The 20,829-nt window shown below is 36.5% G+C and overlaps 1 protein-coding gene across 1 annotated transcript; it reads right to left on the bottom strand.

The window, feature by feature from the left end:
* Positions 1–1,375: 1,375 nt before the first annotated feature.
* On the bottom strand, positions 1,376–20,744 carry aplp1 (amyloid beta (A4) precursor-like protein 1; the record flags this gene model as incomplete). Its single annotated transcript, XM_038273556.1, has 14 exons — positions 1,376–4,015; positions 7,286–7,426; positions 7,638–7,700; positions 8,530–8,588; positions 8,719–8,739; positions 8,898–9,065; positions 12,337–12,436; positions 12,671–12,799; positions 12,971–13,129; positions 13,242–13,316; positions 15,539–15,666; positions 16,381–16,685; positions 16,777–16,961; positions 20,605–20,744. Coding segments are annotated over 14 exons (1,775 nt in total), but the record flags the coding sequence as incomplete, so codon positions are not given.
* Positions 20,745–20,829: the final 85 nt, after the last annotated feature.

Raw genomic sequence — 20,829 nt, 5'->3', positions numbered from 1 at the left:
GAGGAAACGCCTATGAAACACGTGCAAGAGCATGCATGAGCCAATTTCTCCTTGTGCACGCTCTGTTTAAAAGCTGCTGTTTGCATCGCTCATATAAGCTTATTTTCCAAAAAAAGATTTGCAAATTTTCCACTATGTCAGAATCAGCACCAGTAAGTCAAAATGAAAATGGGGGACGAGCATGTAGGATGGTTTTACTCAAACATTTTACCAGAATGATTGACAATTAGGAGGACCAGTTAGTTGGATGATCCACCCGGAAAAAAACATCCTCTACCTGTAATTTAAAACATGCAAGTTTACTGGAGCAACATTTTTCAGAAACACCTCAAACACACCGTTTCTTGGTGTGACACCAATAAAACAAAAATCATAAAGAAATCGGGCAAGATATTAGAGAAGTGAATTTGAGAGCTTTAATAATCTGGTTCATCACTGGATACATGTGTAGATGCCGAAAGGTGAAGGCATTCACCTCAACATATGCTGAGCAAATCCTAGGAGTAAATTGGTCCCTTCAACCTCAGCATAAAAGCACAAAAGTTGCTAAACATTCTGGCTGATTGTGGTAAGGAAGAGTCATTTTCTACAGTGAAACAAGCTGGGCTCAGAGACCAATAAGTAAGGAAGAGGCCATTATTCCAAATGCAATACAAAAGTCGGAAAAAAAACAAAATTATTCTAATGACCTGGGATTTAAGAGAACTTAATATTATGTGTTTAAGCTGCAATGCCATTTTTAATATTTAAGGTGAAAAAGAAGGAAGCTTGAAGCCAGAGTACACCATCTGTATCGGGAAGTATAGAAGTGTCAGCAACTTGCTATGTGGGTGTTTGTTTCAGGAAGACTTATCAAATAGAAGCCATCATGAGAAAAAAAAAAGTGAAAATTTTATAGCATGGGCCTACCATTAGGAATTCATGTTTATTCATTCTTCTAAGTTACTTTTGTAGTGGATTAAGGATGACCAAATAAATGTTTTAGTGCGGTCATCATTAACCTCCGATCTAAGCCCCATATGAAGTTTGATTAGGGTTATAAATATCCTTAATGGACAGTCAGTAACATGCTTTGCAAAGATAGTGAGCCACAACATATTATTCCAAAAGACTGGCCATGTGAAAAGTGTTGTATCCAAGCATATTTATAAAAAGTTTAATGGAAACTAAAAAAATATGTTTCTTAACATCAATGGATTCCAATACATTTGAGCGATACTATTCAAAAGAAATAAAAGTGATGCCTTTAGATAAAACACTTTATGCAACAATGTAATATTGAGTTTACAAATTAAATGAAATAAATTAACTTTTGAATAGCAGTGTTTTATGCAGTAACGATGCACCTATACTAAAACAGAGACACCGATGACACTTAAGGGGTCATTCAACTTTATTACACGTTTAATCAACTCAATAAGATTTTATTTGCCAGATTGCTTACAGTACAGCTACACAGAAATACTTTGCCAAATAAACTAATATGTTTCAAGAAGTCACGGAGCATGTCTTTGGTTAAAGGACTTAATGAAAATAAAGAACAGCTCTTTCAATGGTAGCAACAATATCCTAATAAATTTACATTGTTTAACCAGTTTTAAATCTTGCAGACTTTACAAAAATGGACAATTTAGTTGTGCTTAGTGACGCTTCATGTCAATTAGGATTCACATTTCCTCTGCAACATAGATTTTTCTCATACTTGCTTCTAATTACATGTGAAATGCATGACCCTCCATTCAACTGACTGTTACATAATAAATAAAAAATACAGAATAGTTACATCCAAAACACAGCATTGTAAAAGGCAATAATGCAGCCATTAAAACCTTAATAACATAGTTTATATTTTATTTAGGGAGTAAGGGGATGGACCAACGAAGAAGAAGCCTAGAATCGGAATCAGGATGTTTAAGTACAAATGTGACTTGAGTAACTAGAGTATATACCATGTTGAGTTTTGCTAAATGCTGGTAGGAAACCTTCGGTGGTTTGGGAAACACAGGCAAGCTTATTCTCATTTATGGTTTCAGTAGTATCATTACGAGATCGAATGACTTAAACTGTGAACATACAATGTTTTCATTCACTAACGGAGCTGTACACTTTATACATGGGGCTGTGACTTTTCTTTTCCCGTCATAACAAGACCACAACCCGCCTTTTAACCCACCTGACAAGACAAACAAAAACATGGCAAACCTCCTTTTCTTTTTTTTTTTCAAGAAAACACATAAAAAAAAGAAAAAGGACCCCCACCCCACACACTTTCTAGATGAGCTTTATGTAAAATAACCAGCAGACCAAAACATATAAAATCATTTGTGCAGAAACATACAGTAAAAGACCACTCAACTGCACAGTGTGACCTTTTCTAAACAAGGTGACCAATCATCGACTTCAGAGGCTAAAGGAAATTTAACCGACACACTAAGCTGTAAACAGTTAGTCAGAATTAAAAGGGGCAATCCCTTGCCTGTTTGGGGTACCAAGTTGGTCATAAATATGAAAACTACAATGAGTCATTCAATCAAAAGCTTTTTGTATGAGGAGACCTAAATAAAGCTCCTAGAGACTATATAATTCAGTGTTTTTGAGTTTAGTTAGGTCAAATTGGCATATAAAAAAAGAGAATATGACTGTCATGCCAGAGTGTCAAGAAGTTACTTCATATGGTGACCCAATACCCATAGCTGTGCCCTTTTACACACTGATCTGCCCTGTGCAGGATTTATTTTAAATAATCCCCCTGCTAATATGTGAAAATAAAAAGGCTGCTACACCAAGTGATGATGAGGGCACGGGGAAGGGGGGGGGGGTAGTCCCTTAAATGTGTCGGTGCACTACTCCTACCCACGTTTACTACAGGCATCAAAAGAAAAAGAGGGAGGAATCAACGTCTACCTCGAATACATTCAGAAAGTAGTTGCTGTGTCGTTGTCTTGTGCTGGTTTTTACAACAGTCCGTTTTCAATCAGCCATGTTAGGAAAATGTTTCTCCTTCTCAAAACAGCACAATGTGTTTATTGTTTCTTAATCTTTTTTTTTATGCATTTTTTCCATTACACCGATGTAAATTAATAATAGAAATGTCTACATCTAGTAGCGGATACGTCCTACGGTATTTACAGTGTCCTTTAGGAACATTCTGGACTCTTCAAAAGCAATGACAAGAACAACACAAAGAAATACTGCAGCATCATACACCAAAGTTGTCATGCTTTCAGTAAAATAAAAGACTTCAAATTTTTTCGTAGAACAGCTGTTTTTGAAAGCCAAACAATAAAACAAATATACAGCTTAATTGATATTTAGGGTATATTTTGCTAAATGTCTAAAGATTTTTTGTGCCACCAGCTGAAACAGCGTTTCTGTACTAATTTGTTTTTGAATTGAAGCCTGTTTGTCTCATACATTCAAAACCTTCACTACTTTACCTACAGCTGTCAGTGACTCGTAGAGGTAAGTTTTTCAGCTCGATTATAAACTAGGCTGCCATTCACACTCATCTACACAGAGAACTGTTACTGTGGTACAATCTCAACAAAGAAACTACGAATGAAAAATAAATAGTAATAATAAAGCATTATGTACCATTCAAAATTCAGTTTCTAGTGAGGAGCAGTAGGTCGTCATGCCACAGGAATGAGGTGGATGGTCTGTAGCTCTGCTTCACGTTAAGGAATATTTGACTACAATAATTAACACAGGGTTGTATCGTATCTCATTAATCACTTTATGATGCAATTAACTGGTTTTGGGGAAGCACCCTAGTTTCACCAGTTAAATAAAATCTGCAACACATCATCAAACTGTCACAGGAAGTGCAGCTGGGACATCATTGTATGGACAAGTGTGGGGGGGGGGGACAAAACATGTGGTGAGGCATGACTTGCTGGTAGCATTCAGAGCTTCAGTTCATCTGCTCAAAGAACTTGTAGGTGGGGTTCTCGTAGCCGTGGTTTTGCATTTTGTTGAGCTGCCTTTCTTCGGGTGTCAACATAGGGTCGACCTGCTGAAACCCCCCCATAAAAAGCTGGAGTTACAATATGGCAGAAAATGACACAGCTGAAGCTCACAAAGAGAGAAAATTAAGAATTTAAAAAACCTCAAGGTGCCTTTGAATGACACCAGTAACATACAGGTGCTGGTCATAAAATTAGAATATCATGAAAAAGTAGATTGATTTCAGTAATTCCATTTAAAAAGTGAAACTTGTATATTATATTCATACATTACATACAAACTCATATATTTCAGATGTTTATTTTGTTTAATTTTGATGATTACAAATGACAACAAATGAAAATCTCAAATTCATCATATCAGAAAATTAGAATATTACTGAAGACCAATAAAAACAAAGGATTTATAGAAATGTTGGCCAACTGAAAAGTATGAACATGAAAAGTATGAGCATGTACAGCACTCAGTATTTAGTTGGGCCTCCTTTGGCCTGTATTACTGCAGCAATGCGGCGTGGCATGGAGTCGATCAGTCTGTGGCACTGCTCAGGTGTTATGATAGCCCAGGTTGCTCTAATAGTGGCTTTTAGCTCTTCTGAATTGTTGGGTCTGGTGTATTGCATCTTCTTCTTCACAATACCCCATAGATTTTCTATGGGGTTAAGGTCAGGAGAGTTTGCTGGCCAATTAAGAACAGGGATACCATGGTCCTTCAACCAGGTACTGGTAGCTTTGGCACTGTGTGCAGGTGCCAAGTCCTGTTGGAAAATGAAATCTGCATCTCCAAAAAGTTGGTCAGCTGCAGGAAGCATGAAGTGCTCTAAAACTTCCTGGTATGTGGCTGCGTTGACCCTGGACCTCAGAAAACACAATGGACCAACACCAGCAGATGACATGGCACCCCAAACCATCACTGACTGTGGAAACTTTACACTGGACTTCAAGCAACGTGGATGAAGTGCCTCTCTTCTTTTCCTCCAGACTCTGGGACCTTGATTTCCAAAGGAAATGCAAAATTTACTTTCATCAGAGAACATGACTTTGGACCACTCACCAGCAGTCCAGTCCTGTTTCTCTTTAGCCCAGGCAAGACGCTTCTGACGCTGTCTGTGGTTCAAGAGTGGCTTGACACAAGGAATGCGACAGCAGAAACCCATGTCTTTCATACGTCTGTGTGTGGTGGTTCTTGAAGCACTCACTCCAGCTGCAGTCCACTCTTTGTGAATCTCCCCCACATTTTTGAATGGGTTTTGTTTCACAATCCTCTCCAGGGTGCGGTTATCTCTCTTGCTTGTACACTTTTTTCGACCACATCTTTTCCTTCCCTTCGCCTCTCTATTAATGTGCTTGGACACTGAGCTCTGTGAACAGCCAGCCTCTTTAGCGATGACCTTTTGTGTCTTGCCCTCCTTGTGCAAGGTGTCGATGGTCGTCTTTTGGACAACTGTCAAGTCAGCAGTCTTCCCCATGATTGTGTAGCCTATAGAACTAGACTGAAAGACCATTTAAAGGCTTTTGCAGGTGGTTTGAGTTAATTAGCTGATTAGAGTGTGGCACCAGGGGCCATCAATTTTGAACCTTTTCACAATATTCTAATTTTCTGATATGATGAATTTGAGATTTTCATTTGTTGTCATTTGTAATCATCAAAATTAAACAAAATAAACATCTGAAATATATGAGTTTGTATGTAATGTATGAATATAATATACAAGTTTCACTTTTTAAATGGAATTACTGAAATCAATCAACTTTTTCATGATATTCTAATTTTATGACCAGCACCTGTATAGCTTTATAAACCCAACTATAAACACAGGTGGTAATGTTAAACCTATATATTCGCTATTCTTTGCAGCACTCTTACAGGGAGCTATGGGGATTTTTTTGGTTTCAATAATGTCAGAAAATGTCTACCTGTAATGCAATAGTTTAAGTAATTTAAATAAAATGAAGCCAATGTATTAAGAACCTGACAATTACTTGTAGATTATTTCATTTGTCTCCATTATACTGGCATTAAAATAATAATTTTACAGTGTAAAACCAGTTTCTGATAAAATTATAACAAAGCTAGCGGATTTCCTTTCTTGGTTATATATATATATTTTTCTCTTTTTTTTTTTTTTTTTTTTTTTTTTTTTTTATATATATATTTTTCAACGATTTTGTAAAATTTGTAATCATAGTGAGTGGTATAGCAATCATGTTAATTTATTTAAAGGCACAGCGCAGAACTTTCTCCTTAATGAAGGTTTTAAGACACAATAAAACAATTCCTTTTGTACAAAATCTTTAATAATTGGTTAGCTTAGATATGTTAATGTTCGATCACATGTATGAACAAATATAATCCCACTGATCAATATAATGTATGTTTGCTAAATAAATCTGCTGAAGGGATTTAAAGGAATTTTATAAAGACAGCAGTGTTAATGACCCAGTTTTTTAATGTTATTAATTGTAGACTTTTATTATGAGTCAAAGTTTTTATTGTTAAATAACCTCATATTTGTTTACATATAAAATGGCCAAAGTTACTACGTTTTCAGATACTGTTTTGTTGTTTATCACAGTCACAGTTTTTTCATTGTTCTGACTTGTTTCCAGATCCTGACTAATAAAAATCAGCACCGTTACTCAAAGAGCAGGTTCTCTTGCCTCCCACATTTTGTTGAGTAGCTAAGAGCAACTGTTAACGATATAGCAATGGTTGTTTTATAACTTATTTTAGAGTCTTAGAAATACAACGTTGTAGATCAATGAAGTGATCCAGTCACTTTTAACAGTCAATCTAAATATTATTCTTAAAAGCCTCAACTGCATTTGTTCTATAGGGCTTTCCCTTTTGGTTGCACAAGTAGTTTTGTTGAAAACTACTTTTTCTTAAGATTTTCTGAGTTGTTATGGAGCAGATAATAGTCAGAGCAATCTTAGTTACAAGAAACAATAAAGAGGTTTCTCTGGATCTCTATCTCAAGCATTTTATTTTCTTATTATGCATTTCTTTTACGTTATTGCTTGTGGTTTTTAACACTGAAGTATGTTTGCCTGTTATCCATTACCAATTGTATTCGATACAAAGCTGATTTGGTGAAACAACAGAAAATGGGAAATTTCAACATTATCTTATAGCTTCACTGACTTGCTGTTAGATTAACTTTTAGATTTTGCATTCAAGCTAAATCAAAGGAGAATGATCTACTGCAAGCAAGATTTTGACTCTTTAACTACTAAACTATAATGTAAAAAACAAACAAAAAAAAAACCAAAGACAATTTAAACATTAGCTTAAATTAAAGGTCAGGGTTAGGTATTACCTCCACAATGCCATGACTAATAGTGCCGTATGGCTTCCTGCGCACCAACAGCAGGCTGATCACCATCACCATGGCAATTGCTACAGCAACCACCAGCAAGCCAACCATGGCACCACGGTTAAACGTATCCAGGACATCGGGCTGCTTTTAAAGGAAGCAGAAAATGAATGTGAAGCAACCTAGAAATTTCACTACAGAGTGTGATGTAATTATAAGCACAATGTATCTTTGCTTTTAAAGGTGCTATACAGATATAATGTAGCATTATTATCAAATACACACTTTGTATTTGCATTTAAATATTTCACAATCAAAGAACTAAACAATTTTTTCTTTATACATAAGTTCTTACCAGTTCATCTCTTGCAATCTCATTTGGTTTCACCACCTGTTTGAGCTCAGCAGAGGTGTTAATCTGTAGAAACAGAGAATATTTAACAGTAAGAAACTATACAGGTCAATCTAAGTACATTTAGAATATAAATTTTTTTTGTTTTAAATCAGTATTGCGGTTCAAAAAGTGAAATTCTTAAATATGTAGATTCATTAATCATGGTGATATATCTATATATATATATTTGTGGCTTAGATTTAAATTTCAAAGAAAATTTTATCCCATTTAGTTACACTGATAATAATCAACTCCCATTTTTTCTAAAAATTATACTATATCTCCTCCCCTCACCTTAAGAATCAGCATCTAAAACTACTAAAAATAAACATTTGATGTAGACTTTATGATGCGCTACTCTGTAAACACTATATAAGACCCAAAGAAAGCAAGTAGTAGTTGGAGCCAATAATTGCAAAGATCTAAACCCACAAAGTTTTCGCTTCAAGGGGATACCTCTAACAACTCTACCACAGCACAGGCTTTATCCAAGCATAATAATGGAATATTTAGTGGAAAAAATTTAGTTTAGAATGTAGTCACGAAGGTATTGAAGAAGCAGTGAGAGAATGGTGAAACAAAGTCTAAGTGGAGGCTATCGAGTACAGAAGGTGAGTGGAGCTGTGCACCAGTGTTCCAGTATTTTTTGTCTTTAAACTATAATATATCTGAAGGCCAGAATCTTCAAAGTTCATAAAGATAAAAACTTCATATAAATTATGGTGTGCATGATAGGTTTCGATTAAGTTTTGATAACATTTTCACTTACTGGACCCAAGCAAAAATTATTTAATGACTAATACATTTAGATTAGGTATATATGAAGTAAAAACTAAGATGATCATCAGCTTACCTTTTCCTCATATTCATAATTACGGCCTCTTTCAGATGTGGTATAATCATATTCATCCTCTGTACATACAAGGAAAGGATAAAACATCCTTAGCATAGTAAGCTATGGAAAATGTAAGACTAAATGAATCACTCTAATAACTGCAGAGTGCAAAAGTTTGAGGTTAAATGATGCTGAACTGCAGCTCACCTTTCCTATTGGAGTGTAGATCTAGGAGAAACCGACAAGAAGGAGGGAAAAAAAGCATCATTAACAAGAGTAATGGGTGAGAAGCAGATAATTACCTGACACTTTCTTAGAAAATGAGGGAAAAACCGAAGTATTTTAGATATGTGGGTGATAGTATATGTAATAAGTAAGTAAAGCACCGATGCGAGGAGGGTAAGGCCGGTTCTGGAAGGCCCTCTCCTCCTCCTCTTCGTCATCCTTCTCTTCCTCGCTCTCTGCTGGTATGAGCACTTCAGTGGTCCGGGTCTCGGAGAAGGAAGTAGTCATGAGCTCGCTGATGTCGCCTCGCTCTGCCTTGACAAGCTCCTCTAAAGGTATGGAGAAACACACACACAGGTAATCAATGCTTATACAAAATTTTGGTGAAAAGTTAACATACAGTCATCATCAGCAGAAATATCACATTCATTTTGGGCTTTTTGATAATGCATTTGAATAAACAGCAGTAATGATTTTTTACACGAGTTGTCAATATAAGTTTTTTTTTATTCATATGTGGGGACATTTTTACATTCAAATATTACATTAAAATACATACATACATGTCAATTTTTAAGTTGCACATAAAACATACCATTCCCTCTAACATCTCCAAACACTCTTACCAGTGTTTCCAATTGAAGAAACATTTTTATATGTAATCTTTTACATATTTGAGGTATGAGTCACTAAGCATCATGTTAGCCTGTTCATTCATTTTAGATCTAGGTGTATATCTGTTAGGAATCACTTTTCTGTTGGATCAGATGGCTTTGTTGCGGTTTCAACAGTCTCTCCTGAAACTGAAAAGAGCTTGGTTAGGATGTTTAGTATCCAGGGCTGCAGGAAGAATAAGAGACCTGCAATAATCCAGAAGCTGCTGGAGAAACAGTGTCACTACACACAAGTGGGGAATTTTTAAGGCTTTAAAACACTGAGCAGGCAAAGCATGATAAACCAAATGCAAAAATAATAATATACATGTTACCCAACTTAATATTTCAAATAAGTTATGAAAACCTACTTAAACAAATTTTTACCAAAGAACCCTAATTCTGATATTTATTCTGTTTGTTTTCTTCATTATAGTCATCCCGATGAGGATTCCTATAGAACCAAGAGCTGCTGCTGGTAACAGACAAAATGTCACCTTAGATTTTTTTTTCCCTCTTCTCAAATCGATTTTTACCATCAGTGAGGTAAGTGTTGTTAAAAGTTTTATGTGGTAATTATAGCATCTGTAAGCTGACAGCAACTGGAAAGAAGCTGGAGCTTCTCTTAATTCAGAGATTGCAATGACACTCTAGGAACACATGGATGGATTATTAACAAATGTATTAAAATTAGATAGATTTAGTTTTTACTGAGCATGTAGAGATGATGTCTGTGTAGTTGAATCATTTTTTTCTTGTTATGCTCAGCGTATTTTGTGACATTTGAACAAGAAGCTATAGTCAGTTTGTTTGGGTGAAAATGTGTTGAGAGGTATCAGTACAGAAACTTTAGCAGGCTGCTTCGTGGTTGTGCTGTCAGATTACCACAGATCTGCTGCAAAAAGGGTGGTTTTCTTAGTAAAAGTAAGATACATGCTTTTGTTCACACTTAGAAAGTTTGCAACTTCAAATTTAAAAACCTCTGCACAAAGTACTGTAATGGCAGCATGATAAGGATCACAAGGAGCAGTTTTTTTTTTTTGTGTTGCAAATTGACCGAATTAAAAAAAGAAGCAGCATGACTTCACAGTTCTTTTTAAATTTACCTAAAATTACGAGCTAGATGGTTGAAACTTGAGCCTAAGTTATGTAGGAAAAAAGTTCACTAGGCTTAAAATCTGGGTGTCTGACAGGAACCAATCAATTTCTGTAAAGTCAAATTATCTGATTTGTGACAGAATTGCGACACGCTGACCAAAGTGTGTCATGGTTCATCTTGCCAGGAGACAAACCAAACATTGATGGAGCTGTATTGGTGTATTTGAGTTTGTATGTATAATTGTTTTCCTTCTTTAATGAGACAGAAATATCAAGAATTTCCAGTTTCAGCACTCAAAATATAATATTTAAAATAGTGTTAAAATATAAATATATAATATATAAACATTCCGACTCACAAATAAAGAGACATCCTGATAGATCCTAAACTAAAATGGCTCAAAAGGTTCAGTTTTGATGTTTTCTAGATTAGTTCCGTTTCTCATCCAAGAGACTTCTTCAGTTCTTCTAGAAAACTTTACGTCCAGTTGCCTGAACTGAACCATTTGAGTTTTACCATGATTTGGATGACTTCATAGATAAAGTTAAAATGAAAATTATGAGCATCAGGGGAAAGGAATGATACCAAATGTCAGTATCAAAGTGGCCCAGTTAGACAGTCTTAGCAGACGGACAAGCTTCAGCCTTAGCGGTCCTCCTAAAAATATGACTAAGATCACATTCAAACAGCACTATTTGGCTGATCTTCTCCTTCTTGAAAAGCACATATTGATGATAGGGGCAAAACACTCCTGCCAACTCTTGACTTTTCAGAGCCCTCTGGCCTTTTTTCTCTCAAGAAACAACTGACAAATATAGACTTTCTCTGTGTTGTTTGAGATTTAGGAAGGAAATGAATAGATGGATCAGTCTGAGTTTACTGTCTTCATTACGCAGTGAGTGCTGCTGTGAGCCTCTCCCACTTCCAAAGCACTGGCAGGTAACCAGCAATCAGCCTAGCTGTGCAGCCAACTGTGCCTGCAGTCAGAGAAAGGAGAAGACTGACTCCAGTCTGTTTCACTATTGAAAATGAGCAAAGCTTCCACTGATTCTATTGATGATTAGAAAGTGGGATGTAAATAAATTGTAAATATATTCTTTAATGTAACACAGCTTTTTTCTCCTAAAATGTTGCATTTAAAATAGACATCCTCCTTGTCATTTATTCACCTCAATCGCTGTTATTTGGTTAAATTTGATAATATGCATAAATTGACAATGTAGTGGGTCCTGAGGTACCGGTATATATATATAAACAAATACTTGAGTTCTTTTATTCAGTTCTAAATGTAATAAGAGTGTTTTTAATCATTGAATTGACAGTTTTGATATTCCCTTTTTCTACAATTATACAAAATACTTTTTATTTAAGATATAGTGTTTTATGTTTTTACTTTAGCCTCCCAAGAAGTGTTTGTTTTTAGTTGAGTTTGTGTGTGTTTGTACCGGTATGTGTGTGTACAAGATAACTTAAAAAGTTATTAACAGATTTTAATGAAATTTTTACAAAAGGTGCACCTCAGTTCAAGGAGCAATTCAATAAATGTTGGTGATGATCCAGATCATAATCAGGTTGCAGGAATTTTTTAATTCTTTAATGTTATTTGATGGAACAAGCATTTCCCCCCTAAACCTGAGAGTGACAGCAGTTACTATTCACTGATTCTTTATCAGACTTGGTACTGCTAAAATACCAGAATCTATAAGGAATATGGTTAAGAGTAGTAGTATTGAAAAGTCCTTAATGATATCCATCTATAATCATGAGTGTATGTAGCTCCATTGAGCTGTGATCTTTTCCTAACAGGCTGACTATAAAATAGCACTTAAAAAAACAACAGTTTCTTACGGATGTCACTGTGTAGCTCCTCAGCTAATGTTGGATCCTTATAAAGCAGAGCAAGACTTTGGTTCATCCTTTCCTCAATGACATGTAGATGTGTGTACACCTGTAAGATTAAACATAAAAAATATTTTAGTGTAAAGAACAGTCAATTTGTTTAGAAACGAGATCCAGTTTTCTTTAAGAGGTTGCATTTAAATCTGGCAAAGGTCGGCTGTGATCTCAGTTAAATGGAGTAGAAATATTATGTCCTCTAGCATGCATGCAATTATACCAGCACAGACTGTTCTCTGAGTTTCTCTGTCAGCAGAAAGCCTTGCTGCATCTTCAAAGCTCCCACCTGGAATTTCATTTGCTCAGCTTTCTGTGGGTCGACAGCCACAATATGCTGGTAGTGCCTCAGAGTGTGTCTGCGGTCCTTCTGCTCTGCAGCCATGTACCGCTTTAAAGCCTGAAGCACCCGCTCAGGCTGGAAGTTACAAAAAGATGAGCAGTCAGAAAACAGAGCACTGCGACATAAAGAGACTCTTTCATTTACTGCAAGAAACATGAAATATGAAACCTGCTCTGGATTACTGCAGGGATTACATGACATAAATCTTAGTTTTCTGCCCTGGTATGCACACAAGGATGGACTTACCTGGGGGGGATCAGATTGTACAGCCGTCAGGTAGTTCTCCAAAGCTAGGCGACGGTTGTTGTTGAGAATGGCCTCGACTCTGGCGAGATGAGTCTCCACTAGCCTCTGTCTCTCCCCAGCAACCTGTTCCTCCAACGTCTGCAGCACAGACTGGAAATGCTGGAAGAGAAAAGAAGAAGCTGAGAATCATGGGCCATTTACGTGGGAGCTCTGCAAAAGAAAATATTTAAAACTAAACTCAGAAAAAAAAAAAAGAAATATTTCTGTGTACCTCATTTAAAGCCTGTCGCTCTGACTTTGGCAGGTTTTGTGACTGATGGTCAGCCTCCGCCCATTCCTTCATTATCTGACAGATGGAAAAAAACAGGTCACTTTATCACTCTAGGTTAACAAACACTGGCCTGGAGTTCCCAGTAATATACATTACTGGAAATGTAAATGCTACCTGAATAAACTTTACATAAAGCATCTAGACTTTTATCCAAGAAAACTCAGCTGTGTCACACATGTGATGTGTCACATTTTGCCTCAAGAATAATACTAAAGTGTATTTTTAGACTGATTTAAACAGGGCTGGATGAACAACTTTTATTTTTTTTATGAAAATGATATTAATTGAAAATCTGGATTTATTTCACCAATCCACTCTTTGGGCTTTTACAGCTCAGAGTGACGTCAGTTCATCACTTTTGGTTTTTAGATGATGTACTCATAAATGATAAACTAGCTCTCTATGTGAAACCACAGGCTGCAAACCTTTAGTGTGTTATATTTTATTGTTTGTTGTAAAACATGATTATTGTAAGAGAACACTTCACAGCTTGAATTTGCCCTTTAAATGAGGTCACTTCCCAGAGGGGATGATACAAATTAATGCTAGTTTTCAAAAGCAAGAAATGCCATTTGTATTATGTAACTTAAATGAAAAAAAAGATTAATCAGAGAAAATGATCATATATTTAGACCATGTTGTCCAGCCCTAGATTTAAGAGATAAAAGCAAATCAGTGAAGAATTTTAAAATCGACAAAAATATACATTTCTCAATTGTTTTACAAATACCAACTGTCTAGCAAGCATTTCCAGATTGAACATGCTTTATTATTTCTATTATTCTTATGTATTTATTTATTTATTGTCTGCTGTCCTGCAGGAAGATAAACAAACCCCCATTTTCTTCTAGAATTGAAAAAAAAAATATCTCTAGCTGAAAAATAGTGATGGGAATAGCAGATCTTTTGAGTGAACTGAATCACTATTACCAGTTCATTAAACTATAATATATATTCAACTATAAACAGCTTCCCAAATCCAGGAGGAAAATGATTCCCACTGCATGATGCTGACTGTGGGGGAGTTCATGTTTAGGTTCTTGCTCAAATTTAGTTTTGCACCACACATAGTGCCACTGATGGCTACGTGTGTTTTGTGTGAAAGCCAAAAGAATTGAGTAATATATAAATAAAGAAAACTCCAGCTACTCAAGAAGGCCAGTTATCAGATGGTGAATGGCATGTACTTATATAGCGCCTTTATTCAAGTCAGGAGACTTGACCAAAGCACTTTACACTACATTCAGTCATTCACCCATTCACTCACACACCGATGGTGGTGAACTACATTGTAGCCACAGCTGCCTTGGGGCTCATTGACAGAAGCGAGGCTGCCGTTCACTGGCGCCACCGGGCCCTCTGACCACCATCAGTAGACAATGCAGGTGAAGTGTCTTGCCCAAGGACACAACGACACTGAAAGTCGGAGTCGGGGCTTGAACCGTCAATCCTTCGATTTCAGGGCTAACTCCTACATCCAACGCCACTGTCGCCCACAGAGGTGGGTATTAATTAGTTACATTTATCTAGTTACATTTACTTGAGTAACAATTAAAAAAAAAGTACTTTTAGGGGTAGGTTTACTGTGCCATACAGTACTTCTTACTTCTACTTGAGTAATACTCTGTAAAGTATTGCTAATTCTACTTGAGTAAAATCTCGGACTACTCTGTCCTCTCTGAGTAGTTTTAACTATTCAAAAATCAGGTATACATACTGTAAACAGTAGATATTAACAGTGGAAGTTCGTTACCCTGTCCTAACATATATACAGTTATCCTTGTAAGGATTGTTTTTTTAAGTTTTATGTTGAAAAAAATTGGTAAAAGTATTTCTTCTCAATGAATTTGTTCTTTTATATTCGTGACAGTTATTTGCATTCTTTAGGTATCTAATCTTTAAACAGAACTTGCACATAAAGTCTGTTTGCCAGCATCATTTATAAACATTAAATCTGGTGTCATTATCTAACATGTACTGAGTACTCAAGTAGCCTTTTTACCAAATACTTTTTTACTTTTACTCGAGTAACTTCTTGGATGACTATTTTTTACTTTTACTTCAATAAAAAAAATTAAAGTAGTGCTACTCTTACTCTACCAGCCTCTGCCACTTATGTAGAGTGGACTACTTTAGTTGTACAGTCAGTGGTGGTACCATTGACTAAACTATTATCTGTCCAAAGCAATGTGCAACCTGACATGCAGTCAACCTGCTCCCCGCCTTGCGAAATTCACCTCATTGATGCGTTTCATTCTGCGCTCCTCCAGGTCCGTTTTGGCACGCAGGAAGTTGGCGTGCTCGGTGTCATCCACTGGCTTCTCAAAGTAAACATCAACCCCATCTGTGGGGCGAGTTGTAGTAACTGGATGGGAACAACAGGAAACCGCCATTACCTGGATAAATCTAGAGTCTACACACATTCAATGAGAAATCTAAAGACTGAGCACCATCATTCTTCTATCATGTAAAAGAAAATACAATATGGTTTGTAATGTAAAATTTAAAATATGTAGTTTTAGGGCCTTTTCTTTCTATCCAAGCTTAAATTCAAACCTCAGCAAACTAAAGCTTTTGTCATCTTCATTTCAACCCAATCAGTCAATCATCTACAGCTATTTAACTCATTGCTCTCCACCTCTATTATCTAATATATGAAGTTACCATCCTAAAATTGTTCTGATTGGATCTTTAATGTGTCGTGGTTAACTTCTGTATTTACTGTGCACACTCAAGCATGAACTTAGCTGTGGCCTTGCTGTGGTTGTAAATGTATGTTATGCACCAGATTAAAGTGAAACACTTTCACACTAACATTTGTTGAGGTAAGAGGGTTAGAGAACAATGATGGGAAGCTGAACTGTTAGGAAATCAAGTTCCAAATATACACGTGCACATAAACTTTGCACCCATACACCCTACATATGCACTGTGTGGTGATATGTTTCCGAACTATAAGTGCAGGGATGATGCATTCAATATGAGGGGTGCTGAGATCTATTTTTACATTGTCGTTTTTACAGCTACCACTCATGCTTCTATGTTTTAGAAACAAAATGAAGATGAACTAATCACTCACAGATGTCTCCCTTGACCAAAGGGGTAGACGTTGTGGGTTTGTGACTGTCGTCATAGTAGAAGGAGTAGTCAGATGTCCGGTAAGGATCAAGAGGGTATTCATAATCCTCCTGCTCCTTTGCAGCTGTTGTTTCTTCTTCTTCTTCTTCTTCCTCCTCTTCTTCTTCTTCTTCTGCCTCATCCTCATCAAAGTTTTCCTCCTGTTCATCCTCTTCTTCATCTACCACTTCATCGTCCTCCTCCTCCATGTCTACATCGTCCACTTCCTTTTCTGGGGTGGGGCTTGGAGTAGGTGCCATCAACTTGCTGCTTGCAGGAAATTGTTCATTCTTGTTATTCTGATTTGGACAAGCCATTTAAATAGCAACATTTAAACAGATCTGCAGTGTCGTCTTACACAGAGCCAGGTTTTGCAGCAGTCTGGGATGCAAGCATTTGAGGGACCTCCTTTTCCTCTGTCTCTCCTTTTCCATTTGAGGGGCTCCTTCCCGGGCAGCAGACGTACTCTACACCTCTGAAGTGATCCCCACATGGCAGCAGCATCCCGTAGCTGTGCAGCTCAAGATTCTCTGCAGTGCATTCCTGACAAAAGCACAGGGATATACAGAGGAGGGAGTATATGTGGATGTTATCCATGATTTGTTCAGTATGTGTCAGAACTCCTGGTTTAAAAAATAAAAGCTGTGGGACGAAAAAGGTATTTCGTCAGCCACTGATTGTGCTTAGCAAGATGACAGAGGTTTGTTATTTATTCGTAGGTAAACTTAAACTGTGAATGACAGAATCAGAAAAAAAGCATTAAAATGCATTGTAAGATTTTAAAAATAACAGTGTAAAAGAAGTATTTGGTCAATAAAGAAAGTTTAACTCAATACTTTGTAGAATAACCTTTGTTACCAATGACAGAGATCACACCTCTCCTGTAGGTCTTCACCAGGTTTTAACACTCTATAGCTGGTATTGTAGCCCAATCCTCCAGACAGATCTATAAAGCATTGATGTTTTGGTGCTGTCGCTGGGCAACACAATTTCAACTCCCTCCAGACATTTCTATGGGGTTGAGGACTGCAGACTGGCTAGGCCATTCCAGGAACTTGAAATGCTTTTTACTGAGCCACTTCATCATTTACGGAGTGGTTTGTGTTGAGTTGAACATTTGTTATCTGCCAAATACCTACTTTTTTTTTTTTAACCATAATTCAAAAATCCTACAGCATGATTTCTGGACTTTTTTGTCTCTCTTATAGTAAAAATGTACCTATGAGGAAAATCACAGACCTTTCTTATATTTTTAAGAAAAACTTGCTAATTAATTGTCGGACTAAATATCTTTTTCCTCAAACTGTAGATGTTAACAGATATTCATGGATACATGTTTTTTTGCACTTAACTTTTTCAGATTCATTAACATTACAACCATTACAACCTCAATGTTCGTTATTTGGATTTTATATGGCAAACCAACGCAATGTAGCAGGTTACTGTAAAGGAAAAGGAAATAGCTTTTAACAATTGTTAGAAATAATAATCTCAAAAGTCTTTTTGGTTGATAAACTGTATAAATAGAGGTCTTATAATGCTGTCTATATTTACTCTTTGAGAATTTAACTTTGCATTTCTTAAAAAATTCTGCTTTTGTGTCTAAATCCACTTGTATGGTGCCCTCTTCAGGTTAAAAGGGGATTACTTTGTAAGATTCTTTGCTTTTGGCTTAGCCAGGGGTGAGACAGCAGCTCTGCCCTGGGAAGTGTTGGTTTGCTTAGGGACAAACAATAAATTACATTATTTTGCTATACAAGGAAAGGAAAATACGTTATGTTCTCTTAAATTGTAAAGGCTTGTAAAAAAAATGTGAATGCATTAAAATTAGATAAAAAATAAGTCTGAACCATCTGTCCAGTATCCAGAGATGGGAAGTAACAAAGTACAAATACTTTGTTACTGTACTCAAGTAGATTTTTCTGATATTTTTATTTTACTTTACTTTACTACTTATTTTTATGGTGACTTTTTACTTCTACTCCTTACATTTTTACACAAATATCTGTACTCTCTACTCCTTACATTTAAAAAAATCTGCTCGTTACTTTAGTTTTGAATCATTTCAATGGAGTTACCATTATTATTTTTCACGTCATCAATACCAAATTCAATCTAATTGGATGGGAATCTACGTTGCATTTGACGCACCACTACAAGATGAATCGACAGATTCGGCGGTATTCATTCAAATCATTGCAGCTTGGTGGCGGTGGCGTTAGCATAGTAGCATGGACGACGAGATGATTGAAAATGAACACAACGGAGATCTAGTCCTATTGGCAGACATCCATTTAAAATGTAGGCAACAGCATGAAAAAAGTGGTTTCTACTACTTTTACTTTTATACTTTAAGTAAATTTACAAGCCTGTACTTTGTTACTTTTACTTGAGTAAAGAAGTTTAACCAGTATTTCCACTTTTACCAGAGTATTTTTTAACACAAGTATCTGTACTTTTACTCAAGTACGGAAAGTGAGTACTTTTGCCATCTCTGCCAGTATCCATCTAGCACCCACATAACTGTAAAGCTTTTGAATAAAAACAGAACTCTTGAGGGAAGACAAGAAGAAATAAGAAAAAGAAAACAAAGAAAAGATATTAAAGTTGGACAAAAGAAAAAAGTGAATTTACTAGTCTAACAAAACTATGGTTATCGACCTTCCTCTCTCCTCCCCCTTTCCACTGTCTCTGGTGAAGACAGGGGAGGGATATCTTCCGCTTGGTAGAACCCCTCTGTTGCAAAACGATCTTCACTTGGATTGTTCTGCTTGTCATGTTTGAGTCCTTGTTAGTGACAGTGTGCTGCTGTCAATCACATCTGAGACTGCCCAGCCCTCAACCCTCCTGCAAGGGTTCTGGTGCATATCACCAGCTGTCTACGGGCGAGAGGCAGGGTATATCCTGGACTGGTCGCCAGTCCATCTCAGGGCAACACAAGAATCTGTATTTATTACATCTGAATGTGTATTTATTTTATCTGAAATACATTTCTTCATAGTCAAAATAATACAAATGCTGATCAGCAATATTAGGAATATGGAGATCTGAAATTAGTCTTTAGACATCCAGAATGTTTATTCCAGATTTGTAGGATGACATTGTGTTTGAAACGGTCATTTTGACAAAGAAAAATCTTCTTTTTTTTTTCCAGATATCAGGAATACATAATCAGTAAAACTAATAGATATCAAAACAGGTTGCCACTGAAACATGTAGAGGCATGGAGATCTCTAATTACAGAAAAATACTCAGTGTCTCTCAGGAGGAGCTACAGAGATCCATAGCTCAGGTGTGGATGTTTTTCTGCAGAAGTAGACAATATTGTTTTCTTTTTTTTTCTAGCAGTGAAAGGTAAGTTGTTCAGACCTTATATACTGAGGTGAATACTTTTATTCAAGATAAATAACAATTGTGAAAGAAAGCCTGCTTGAGGCTGCAAAACACTTGCAATTCAGGTAAAGGTTCATCTTCCAGTCTTAACCCACTTTCAGAGCTTTACTTGGAATGGCTTAGATCAAAGCATAGAAACGTGTTAGAATGTCCCAGTCAAAGTAAAGAACTAAATCAAATCGAAAATCTGGGGCAGGACTTGAAAGTTGATGTTTACTGATGCTCTCTATTCATACTAATCAAGACTGAGCTAGTTTCAAAAACAATGGGCAAAGGTTTCAGGCGCTAGATGTGCAAAGATAATAGACAAAACCCCGAAAAAACTTGCAACTTGACTCGAAGCCTTAGTGCGACGCAGGGGGAGCTGAATCCACACACAAACCACAGTTCAGGTTTCTAAAAGAATTGTTTTTAGCAGACAAACTTTTTCCATCCACTTTGCAGAATCCAAGTGAATTATATAGAAGCTTTTCGTAACATTACAAAGTGCGTAGAAGTCCTAGGTGTATAAGTGCTTCTGCAAGTTACTCTAAGAACCAATTAAATTTGGTGAATGAAACATGAAAAACGGAAAGTTATATCAGTGAAGATTAATTAAACTCTGCCGACTTTCTGCTCTGCAACACTGCACCCAGAAGTGTTAAAGGTTTTAGATCTGCACTGAATCCGCTCATTTAAACACACATGCATGCACGCACTCACACACACATACACACAAAAACACCCTGTTAGTTTTAAAACTTTCCACTTAACCCTAATCGCACAGGTTGACTGAAACAGAACTTTTCCTTACCTCTTTGGCAATGTTGTGCCAGTAGACGTAACTCTCACAGATGTTCATCTGCTCCTGGTGAAGAAAACGGCACCTGTCGGGCACCAACAGGGCTTCACTCACATACTCGCCTTCTGCAGCAGAAAGAAAGGAACTCAAAACTGGAACAGAGCAGCAAATTAAACAATTAGGACTGCTATAACAAAAGTACATCTACAATGAAACCATAATTCTGGGACTTTCTAT

Source organism: Cyprinodon tularosa, unplaced genomic scaffold (assembly GCF_016077235.1).
Source record: "Cyprinodon tularosa strain WSP-4 unplaced genomic scaffold, ASM1607723v1 ctg876, whole genome shotgun sequence".
Classification (NCBI taxonomy): Eukaryota; Metazoa; Chordata; class Actinopteri; order Cyprinodontiformes; family Cyprinodontidae; genus Cyprinodon; species Cyprinodon tularosa.
Note: the sequence above shows the minus strand (reverse complement) of the source record. Positions and strands in the feature narration are given on the sequence as shown.